Source organism: Octodon degus, unplaced genomic scaffold (assembly GCF_000260255.1).
Source record: "Octodon degus isolate 3935 unplaced genomic scaffold, OctDeg1.0 scaffold00008, whole genome shotgun sequence".
Lineage (NCBI taxonomy): Eukaryota > Metazoa > Chordata > Mammalia > Rodentia > Octodontidae > Octodon > Octodon degus.
Window position 1 is genome coordinate 15,352,534 of NW_004524584.1, and position 11,502 is coordinate 15,364,035.

The 11,502-nt window shown below is 41.1% G+C and overlaps 1 protein-coding gene across 1 annotated transcript in view; it reads left to right on the forward strand.

Moving 5' to 3' along the window:
• The window catches only part of Rbm6 (RNA binding motif protein 6), a 122,270-nt gene that overhangs the window by 93,105 nt on the left and 17,663 nt on the right, over positions 1–11,502 (forward strand). Inside the window, exons 7-8 of the mRNA XM_023704598.1 lie at positions 5,976–6,050; positions 10,484–10,544. Of these exons, the coding sequence (XP_023560366.1) occupies positions 5,976–6,050; positions 10,484–10,544 (136 nt within the window). The remainder of the gene's footprint in view (positions 1–5,975; positions 6,051–10,483; positions 10,545–11,502) is intronic.

The window sequence follows — 11,502 nt, forward strand, 5'->3', positions numbered from 1 at the left end:
GAACCGTGGTCCCTGTGCTTCGCCAAGCTTGATTCAAGTAGGTGCTTTAGACCACTGAGCCATCTCTCCAGCCCGTCCCCTCTAATCTGTAGAGCATATGTTCCCAACCCCCCTCCCCCCAGGGACACTTACAACTGCAGCTAGTACTAAACCCTGCACATGCAATGAAGCTGGGCCTGGTGGCATATGCGTGTAATCCTAGCACTTGGGAGGCCGAGGCAGGAGGATCCTGTCAGGCTCCAATCCATCCTGCGCTACACATAGAAGACTCAGTTGCCCCCTCCAAAAAAGTAATATTGTACCCTGAAATTTTTTTTTCCCAATAGAAAGCCTGTGTGGGCTTATCTTCTGAATGCTCAAAGAACAGTTTACTTTCTATTCTATGAAAATTCATTCTAAGTAGAGAGCACAAAAGAGGCCAATGGGTCTAGCTACCGACCTGCCACAAGGCATTCCTTATTTTTCAAGATTCCTAATCTTTACTTCCTTTTTTCCTCCCTTTCCTCTTCTCTTTTCCTTTGTCTCATTTGATTTTGACCTTTGGAAATAGTAAGCTTTACAAAATACTTGAACAACAGCATATCCTTGCACCCATAAAGAATGAGTCTCAAAAAATAATTTTTTTTTCTTTTTGAGACAGTTCAGGCTGCCCTTGTGCTCACTTTGTAGACCTCCTGCCTCCTGCTTCTGCCTCCAGAGTATTAGGATTACAGGCATGTGCCAACACGCCAAGTCTCAATTTCCATCTCAGCTGCCACGGGGGTGCACGGTAGGATCAACCCCCTGGCCGCTGTGCCTGCTTGCAAGCACTTTAATCCACTGAGCTATTTAATTGGCCCACAAAATTGTTAAGAAGGACTAGAGAGGTAGCTTAGTGAATAGAGCACTTTCTCAGCGTGGATTCAATCCTGAGTACTGAAAAATTAACCACCTGAGAAACAAAACACACATGCGCACACAAAGAGCTCTTATTCATCTATTTTAAAGCTATTATTTTTGCTCTGCTTGTTTTGCTCTTTCTCTGGGTTCATTTTACTATCATGCTTCTTTTTTTATTTTATTTATTTTTGTGTTTTTGAGACAGGGTCTTTATATGTAGTTTAGGCTAATCTTGAGCTCACTGTGTAGCCCAGGCTGGCCTAAAACTCACAATGATCCTCTTGCCTCAGCCTCCTAAGTGTTGGGATTACAGGCATCTGGCATGTGCCACCATGCCCGGCATACTTTGTTTATTTGGTGTTTCAAGACAAGGTCTCACTGTCTAGTTCTGACTGGATTTGAGCTTTGATCCTCTTGCCTCAGCCTCTGAGTGCTACAGGTGCACACTGTCATGTCCATCCTACTGTCATAATTCTTGAAACTCCTGGCAACAGCCATTACTGGCAGCCCTCTGCCTTAAGTACAATACTTAAAGTAATTATGGAAGTTTTAAGAACAGAAAGACTAATTTCAGAAAGCCAGTTTGGAGAATTGGCAATACAGTTTAGAAGAAAAGTCCTTATAGCAGTCTTTAAAACTCCCTATAGGCCCAGGGTCTGTTTTTGGCCAGCGAGAGGCACTCACTGGCCTCTAACTTGCAGTCATGCTCCTCCCTCACCCTCCTGAGTGCTGAGTTTGCAAGCACATGCCACCATGCTCAGCAAATTTCTTCATTCTTTACCTTGTATATCTTCACAGAAACTACCTCTTTGGTGTGGCAAGTGTGATAAATTGCTAAGAAAGGCATTATGGTAAAAAGAAAACTTCACTTGTATGTGATGTGTTGCTAACTAGCTCTGTAATCTTGGATAGGCTATTCCGTGTATGCGTGCCATACTGTTCCATATGTAAATAGGTTTTATGCATGCTCTTCTTAGTATCTGGTTTGATGACATTTGTGAAGAATGCTGTAATAAACTATAAATTGCTTTGTGACTAAATATTACTATGTCTTATAAAATTACCGGTTCTCACCCATCAATAACCTAATCCTTGGCCAGAGATGTGGTGCAGCACGTGTTGGGCAAGTATGAGGCTCTAAGTTTGGTTCCTGGTGCCAAAGATGTAAAAAGGAAAAAATAGGGTTTTTTTTCAGAACTGGGGATTGAACTCGGGCCCTTGCGCTTGCCAGGGAAGTGCTTATTATACTGAGCCATCTCCCCAGCCCCTAAAAAGGAAAAAATAATAGTAACTTAATCTCCTATATTGTGTTTGGAAGAACAAATAAATGAAGATTACTGATTTTTTTTAGTATACACATACTTTTTTTTTTTTTTTTTTTTTTTTTGTCCTGTCTTTTAATTATTTGTCTCTGCCTGTGCTTTAATGGAAAAATCTTTTACATTACACAGCAGTGGTATTCTTAGTGTAAAACACACTGGGCCTGCAGCAGACCTATAGAGCTGCCTGCTGGCCAGAAGAGTTAACTTTTCTGTACATTTTCACTTACACTATCTTAATCCTTGAGGGTTGGTTATAACCAAAAGATGCATATATTAAAGTCTTAGTTCTGGTACAAGTTCTCACACGCTGACGGTTACAAAGTGGAGTTGTGAAGTCTTAAAGAGTAGCTGAAATATTAAATTCAGTAGCTCTCAGATCCAGTGTCCTGGTGGTGGAGAGTAAGGCTTGTTTTGTAGTTCTGGGGTAAAAATATCTATGTATTTTTTATAGCATTGTGTTAAGACCCCTTGGAATATACTTAGGTACATCTATATATAACTTTGCCAAAATTAGAGCTTGTGATTTGAGGATTTTAGCAGGTTTCAATCTAATTTTAAGTTTAATACTGCTGAAAAAGACACTTCTTCAGTTTTACTCTCAAAACTATGATGGTTTAGAAATCAGACCTGTTCATCAAATTCATGGCTTTGCTTGAATACTTTCATGGTACCTTTGCTTGAGGAGCTTAATAATCCAGTATTTCAAATGAGGAATAAAAATTTTAGAATGTAAAGATAGGGCTGGGGAGATTTGAGCTTGTGATCCTCTTGCTTCAGCCTCCTGAGTGCTACAGGTGTGCACTGTCATGTCCATCCTACTGTCATTGTTCTTGAAACTCCTGCCTGGCAAGTGCAAGGTCCTGTATTCCATATGGCAATAAATGAGTGAATGAGTGAGTGAGTGAGTGAGTGAGTGAGTGAGTGAGTGAATTTGGTAGATAGTAGACAAGAGTAACCACTAAAAGTGATGGCATCATTGTACTTGTTTATTAATGCCTTTGTCCACAGATTACTTCCTTGGGAGATTCTGATAGATTGCTGCTGTGTGGAATCTGGAGAAAAGACCTAGCAGGAATAGATAGGGAGGGGTGATATGTATGTCACACATGTGCTTGGTATATCTCAAGTACCTGTGTTTAACAATAGTGAAATAATCAAATCATAGGTAGTCCTGATGATTCTTACTCAGATTTTTTTTCTGTGACTGTTTAGCCTTGTTTGACTTTTTCATCAGTGATATTAAAATCATTTTATATTCTTTCACTTGATTTACTGGCAACTTGATATCTAGCTATGTATGCAGATTGAAAAGAAAGGCTGCCTGAATTAATAGGATACTCAATAAGACATCATTTCCTTCGTAGCAATTTCAGTGAAAGGAATCTCAGAGTTGACAGGCCCATGGTGACTTCTGACAGGGGGCATATGCCACCCACAACAAAAGGTCACATGTGCACAACTACTGTGAAAATGTATTTGTTGTCTCAGTGCTCCTTCCTTAGAAATTTCTGAATGTACTGCCTCGGACTGGTGAAAGCAGAATTTGTAGTTGACTAAAATGCAGTGTTACTTGTTTTAGTGGTTACCACTCATTAGCTTTCAAATGATGGGCCACATGTTTTTTGGATTGGGTATACGTATGTATGCTATGAAGCAATACCTACCTCAACACTCTCTGTGTGCAAAACTTCTGTTTCCCCAAGGATAGCTGATTGTATTTAACCTTTCATTCCACAGAAGCTTATAAACTCCTCTTTTATACTAGATATTGTTTGCTCCTGATAATAAAAGTAATTTGACAGCTAACACAAAGTATAGTCATTAAGATAGACAATGATGTATATTGATCTTTCAATATGAAAGCTTAGTCATGGAGGAGATTGAAGTAGGTTATGAAATATTCCCACCAGACAAGGTGATGTGAGTGATTGACTCCCATGTAATCTTAACCTGCTACTTCTCATCCTTTTTTGAGTACTTAGACTTGAAGTAATCATTATTTATTGGGCCTTTACTATATATTCATTCCATGATAAGTTTTTTAGATATATTGTATTTCCATACTGTTTACCACTACCCTATCAAGTAGGTTCTGTGATCCTCACTTTACAGATGAGGAAACTAAAGCACAAAGTTAAAGACCTTGCTATATAGGTCATAGAATAGGAATGGGATTAAAATTTAGGAAGCCTGACTCAGAGCCCATGCTCTTAAATGATGTGATGCACTGTTCATGTGTTTGAATGGGGACCATATTGAATAACCTCTTGTGTGAGTAGAGCTTGAGAGACTGATGTTCACCTGATCCTTTCTTTCCTGATCAGTTCCCGAGGTAGATTGTCAATGCCTAATGTTGAGTAGGAATTGGTGAACAAGACAGAAGGTTCCTGAAGACTCCAAATCTGACCTTTGTCAGATGGATAATCTGGCCCCTCTGAATATATTTCCTCATCTGTAAAGTGGAAATGTTACTTCATGGAATTATCAAGATTAAATAACATAACTTAGCAGTTTCTGGCTCTGAGTAAAAACTTAATAAATATTAGCAATTTTTATTGTCATTGTCCTTCAGCCTTGAGGTCAAGCCAGGAAACAGTTTCCCGGAGAACAGATTCTAAGCCCTAGGTAGGTGGGCAGTTTTCCTTTGGTTTTGAAAAGATTAATAATCTTATTTTATCTCTTGACTTTTCTGGTGTGAAAAGCAGAGAAGTAAAGCGTTATTTGACAGATGTATGGATCCAAGCAAGGAACTGAGGTCCATGGCAAAGAAATGACTTGTAAAACTCAGAGCCCTATCTGGGAAGATACAGGACACTAGAGGGCAGAGAATGAACACAAAACAGGGCCTAGTTCCAGAGTCACATTCTTGGTTAGTTCACTTTATAAGTATATGTGAGGGTCCCTTGTCAGTAGGTAGAGATTTTTTTCCTCTACTCTAATACAGATCTCCTAGCTTGTGTTTATTAAACAAATCTTATTTTTTTTAAATGGTTGTGAAACAGAATTTGTGACTTGTGCAAAATGGAAGAGCAAGAGAGCTCTGTGTCTGCAGGCTTATTGAGCTCCTTTTGTACCTGTTCCTCCACCATACTTTCCCAAAGGCTTATTTGCTGGTGGTTCCTCTTCAGATTTCAGGGTTGATTCACTCTGTAGGCTCCCAGCCAGAGTGATTCTGCTACCACTGCCGTCACCACCACTACTGCTGCAACAAACCATGCAGTTTCCTGTTATAAGAAAGTAATATGTTGTGAAGCTTTCACCTTCCTCCTTTCTTCCTATCTTCAGCGTTGACCTCTCTTTGTGTGTTTGCCAAACAATCAGTATGCCAAAGAAAATGTTTAGGCACCAAAGTTAAAAGACCTTATACCTCTCCAAAGAGATGTGAATTAGTCTCTAAGCTGCTAAAGAAAGAGCCTTCTTCTTGATAGTGTACTAGCTCATGAGCCAGGTGGGAGACTTGGCTGGGACTCATAAGAATGCAATGCATGACTTTTAAAGAAGTAGACTGGGCCTTGCCTGCCCAAGGACAACAACCCAGCCCACTGGAGCCGAGGCCGAAGACTGAATTCACCTCTTCCTACTCCCCTTCCCTAAGCTGAATCTCTCTGTGTCACACTGTCCCAAGTCTGTGGCTTAAAATAGCCATTTCCTTTTACTGATACATAAGCTTACAAAATATTTCAGCTTGGGAACTGGAAAGGCTGTCTGTGCCTTCCTATCTGTCTCTGTTTCTCTTAGGGTTGATGTTGATGGCTTTCATCTTTTATCTTTCAGGGAACTGTAATGATCCATGATAAAGAAGTTACTCTCGAGTATGTACCAAGTCTGGATTTCTGGTACTGCAAAAGAGTAAGTATCAATAATTCCTGTCTGTAGAAGTAAGCATTCTTGGGGGCCTGCCCCTTAGCTCAGTTCTTTAAGTGGCTGCTTCAACAAAGCAGTCAGGCTCAGGTTGCGGTGGTTCGATCCCCACAACACAAGACAGCCAGTCATGCCTTGAAGGCATTCGGAGCAAAAAAAAAAAAAAAGCATTCTTCACAGTGGGACTTCCATATGTTGATGAATGTTGCCCATTAGCATTGCATTGTGAGAGACAAAGCTCTGCTCCCTCAATTCAGTTCACTTAAACTGGAGGGCAGAGCAAAGTCATCCATGTTTCGTGTGGTTCAGGTACTGTATTATGTTGGGCATGTATCCTCACTGGCATTGCGTATACTTTCCCAAGGACATATGCCATTGTTTCCGTTGATTATGTAGAGAGTGACAGTTACTCTTACAACCTCAGCCACCATTCTTGGAGATGGTCATGAGGAAATTATTGAGAAGGTAGATTTTGGGGCTGGGGAGATAGCTCAGTGGTCTAAGTGCCTGCCTGGCAAGTGCAAGGACCAGGGTTCGATCCCCAGTACCACATGCCATGCCAGCTCTGGAACCCCAGGCACATCACGGTGGCACATGCCTATAATCCCAGTGATGGGGAGGCTGAGACAGAAGGATCACTGTGAGTCTAAGCTGCGTAGAAGACCCTGCACCAAATGAATAAATAATTTTTTAAAAAAGGTAGATTTGGAGAGCCTGGTTGTTTGGGAGCTTTACATCTGGGGTATTCTAGAATTTAGAAGGGTAAAAAATTTGAGGTATTGTGGTATTTTACCTCTGTTATCTCTGTGTTCTCTTAGAGTATCATATTTAAATATTTTAGGGTCTTTTGTTTTGTTTTATGGGACTGGTGCTGCAGATATTGATCCCAGGGCCTTCACATTGAGTTACATTTGTAGCCTTTATTTTAGTTTTTAATTCAAGATAAGTTCTTATACAAGTTGGCCAAGCTGGGCTCAAACTTGTGATCTTCCTGCCTCAGCCTCCCAGAGTACTAGGAATACAGGTGTATGGCACTATGTCTGGTTTACATTGTACCTTTATTAGAAGACCGGTTTGTGACAGTTCAATAAAAACTTCAACTTGACATTTTTGTTAGTCTCAATGAAATAGTTAATATAACTGATTATCATTCTCCAAAGCACTCACATTTCCTAGATATACTGCCTTAAAAGCACTTAACATGTAATTCTTTCTGGGCATAGTGGCATATGCCTGTAATCCCAACACTCAGCTGAGGCAGGAGAATCATTATGAATTCGAGACCAGCCTAGACTACAAAGTGAGCTCAAAGCCAACCTGAACTGTATAGTGAGACCTATCTCAAAAAGTACTGTACTTTCTTTTCTTTTTTCTTTCTTTTTTTTGAGTTTGAGGCAGGAGGATCATTTGAGCCCAGGAGTTTGAGGCCAGTCTGAGTATCTTCAATTCAAGACTATCTCAAAAGCAAATCAATGGCCCTGTGTATTTTTACAATGCAGTGCTATCTAGTTCAGACCTTTTCTTTTTTGGAATCATACTCAGGGCCTTGCACATGCTAGGCAAGCATTCTACCACTCAGCCACACTCCTAGCATGCATCCCCTTTTCCCTTAAATGTTTATAGGCAGTATTTATATTAGCCAAAAAGCAAAAGCCAGGGCCAGGGAGATGGCTCAGTGGAATAAGTGCTTCCCTGGCAAGCGCAAGGACCTGAGTTCAATCCCTGGTTCCACAAAAAAAGAAAAAAAGCCATACAAAATCATTAACTTACGAAAGGACATACAAAATTGGCATATAGTATATGCATAACATGGAGTACCATTTGGCAATAAAAAGTAATAGAAGGCTGGGCGTGCTGGTGCTCACCTATAATCCCAGCATTTGGAAGGCTGAGGCAGGAGGGTCATTGTGAGTTCGAGACCAGCCTGAGCTACAAAGTAAGCTCAAGGCCATCCTGAACTACATAGTGAGACCCTGTCTCAAAAAGAAAAAAAAAGAAACAATAAACATACTGCCTACTCACATTACATGTTTAAGGTCTATGGATCATGCCATATGGCTTCTCATCATAGGTCTCAGTGGAGGTTTGTGTTCTCCTAGCTGAAGGAAAGAATGAAAGGTTCATTCATACAATCAGTGGGTCTTAAGCTTCTTCCATACCTGATGTAGGTCATGTTCACTCTGTCTCTCTCTCTGCTGGCTGAAGGAAGACACATGACCATAACTGGCAGTGGAAAGGGCAGGTATGCTCACACCACCCAGAGGTATCACAGCCACTGGAGAATAGGCTGGCGCTCGTGTGTGATGTCTTTATGGTGAAGGGAATGATGAGAGAACTGTGTTTGAGATTCTGTTCACAAATTCAGGCAAGGACTATATTCACATTGCAAGTGTCTCTTTCCTTGTTCTAGACTAGTAACTATTTTCTTCCCTTTAATTTCCTTCACATAGCTGCCAGATGTACTACATTTTATCTCCTTTCTTTCTTTCTTTCTTTCTTTCTTTCTTTCTTTCTTTCTTTCTTTCTTTTTTTTTTTTTATGGAACCGGGGATTGAATTTAGACCTTTGCACTTACCAGGGAAGCACTTATTCTACTGAGCCATCTCCCCAGCTCTTTTTATCTCTTTTCTTTCTTTTGTTTTCTTCTCTTTTCTTGTTCCTCATTATCAGTGTTTGAAAAAGGAGTTGGTAATTAATTTCTTCTAAATTTTAGCCAAATGTGGGCCAGTCAGATAGCTCAGCAGACTAAAGCACCTGCTTAGGCAGAGTGTAGCAGCCAGGGTTTGATCCCCGGCATGCCATGCTGGCCCCACCTCCAGGATGCAATGAGAGGGTGATTGAGACTGGACATGCCTGTAATCCTAGTGCTTAGGAGGTTAAAAACAGGAAGATCACTATGAGTCCAATCTACAGTGAAACCCTGTAGACCCTATACTAAATACATAAAAATAAATAAGTTTTAGCCAAGTGTAAATGGGGTTTTATAATCTGTCCAAGAGCAAGTTTTGAGCTGGGCATGGTAGTGCATGTCTATAACCCTAGCACTCAGGAGGCTGAGGCAGGAAGATCACTTCAAGTTCAAGGCCAGCTTGGGCTACAAAGTGAATTCAAAGCCAGTCTGAACTGCATAGTGAGACCCTGACTTAAAAAGAAAACAAGGGGGCCGGGGAGGTGGCTCAGTGAAATAAGCGCTTCCCTGGCAAGCATAAGGGCCTGAGTTCCCTGGTTCCACCAAAAAAAAAAAAAAAAGAAAAGAAAAGAAAAAAGGGCCAGCCAGATAGCTCAGTGGACTAAAGCACCTACTTAGGGTGTAGTGGCTACGGTTCAATCCCCAGTGTGCTGTACCAGCCCTGTCCCCGGGGTGCGCTGAGACAGCAGTTGAGACTGGGCATGGTGGCACGTGCCTGTAATCCCAGTGCTTGGGAGGCTGAAAACAGGAAAATCACTATGAGGTGTTTTTTGTTGTTTTTTTGTTTGTTTGTTTGTTTTGTATTTAGGACAGGGTGTACAGTGTGTTCAGAGTCTCACTACTAGATCCAACTTGTAGTGATCCTCCTGTTTACTGCCAGGTGCTGGGAATACAGGCACATGCCACCATGTCCAGTCTCAGTTGCAGTCTCAGCATGCCCCCGAGGCAGGGCCTGCAAGGCAGGCCAGGGGATCTAACTCCTAGTCCCTGCATCTACCTAAGCAGGCGCTTTTATCTGCTGAACTATTTGGCCGGCCCAACAAAGAAATCTGTAACTGGTTGTTATCAATTAGTTATGAATACCACTGCACTCGGATCAACCACTATGAGTCTGATCCACGTAGTGAGAGCTTGTAGACCCTGTACTAAATACATAAAAAAGAAAAAGAAAAACAACCAAGTTTTGAGTGTAGACTAAATGGCAATGGCATTGGGGCAGTAGTGTCCTTTAAGCCATTAAATAGTCCAGTTTCGGGCCTGCTAGATTGCCCAGTGGGCTAAATTCCTGCTTAGGCAAGCACGGACTGGGATTCAGCCACACCAACTCCACACCCAGGCAAACTGAGCTGGCCAGTCAGGGTGTTGTGGCACACACCTGTAATCCCAGCATTTGTGAGGCTAAAAACAGGAGGATCACTACAAGTCTGAGCTTGTAGTGAGACCCTGAACCAAATACATTTTTTAGGGGGAAAAAAAGTCCAGTTTCTTTAGTCCATTTCGTATAGAAAATGCATATGGGCTACTTCAGAGTCCAAATACTGTGTGAGAAAGCAGCTGTGCATCAGAAGCTGTCTGCAAGCACTGAAAAATGGGAGAGTATCAGGTTCTTTAGACTTCGAGGGACTCTGACATGTACCTTGTTTTGTTTTTGGTAAGTGTTAGTGTATTGGGTATTTGTAAGGTTTTTAAACATGTTTTTGGTCAAAATGAATTCTTTCCTTTTTCACTGCAGTGTAAGGCCAGCACAAGTGGGCATCGATCTTCATGTTCATTCTGCAAGTGTCCAAAGGAAGGTGAGCAGAAATTGTAGTTTTTATCTTGTGCACCAAATAAAACAAACTTACTTCCTTGACTTTCACAAATTGATATCCCAATATGCAAATTAATTTGTAAAATGTTCCTTTTTTTATTTTTAAATTACAAAACTGGAGTTGGGGAAAAAGCTCAGCAGCTTAAGCGCCTGCCTGGCAAGCATAAGGTCCTGAGTTCAATCCCTGCTACCACAAAGAAAAAAAAAAAAAAAGCATAAAATCTTTTGGGCCGGGGAGATGGCTCAGTGGAATAAACACCCTGGCAAGTGCAAGGGCCTGAGTTCAATCCCTGGTTCTGCCAAAAAAAAAAGACTGGGCTCAATCTCTAAAACCTCAAAATGGAAAGAAAAAAAAAATTGCAAAACTTTCTAAAAGTGCAATTTTTTGTTTGGTTTGGTTTGGTCTTTTTTTGTCCCAGTAGCTGAGCATTAGATAACAGTTGCTTTTTCTAAACTGAAACCTTAGTATTTAGGTTTAATTGCAATGTTGGCATTTTGGGATGAATAAGTGGGTTTGGTGTTGCAGTTTGGGCACTAGGTCTGTAACAGGTTCACCATCACTGTACTAGAGGAGGCAGTTGAGGTTATAGGCTCTTTAAACTGAAGTAGCTAAGTGGACTGCTGACCTGAATCAGTACTGTTATTTAGAATATATGTAAGGTGCCAGGCATGGTGTCACATGACTGTAGTCCTACCACTTGACAGGCTGAGACAGAAGAATAATGAGTTTGAGTCCAGCCTGGACTACATAGTGAGTTCAGAGCCAATTTGGAAGGAGACATCGCTTTAAAAGTCAGGTGTGGTGTTGCACTCCTATAATATGAACACTGGGGAGGCTAAGGGAGGATGATCACTAGGAGTTGTCAAGCTGGGCTACCTATATCCCTTAGCTAAATCACTGGCCTTACACATACTTTCTTTGAAGTTATTGTGAATCCCTT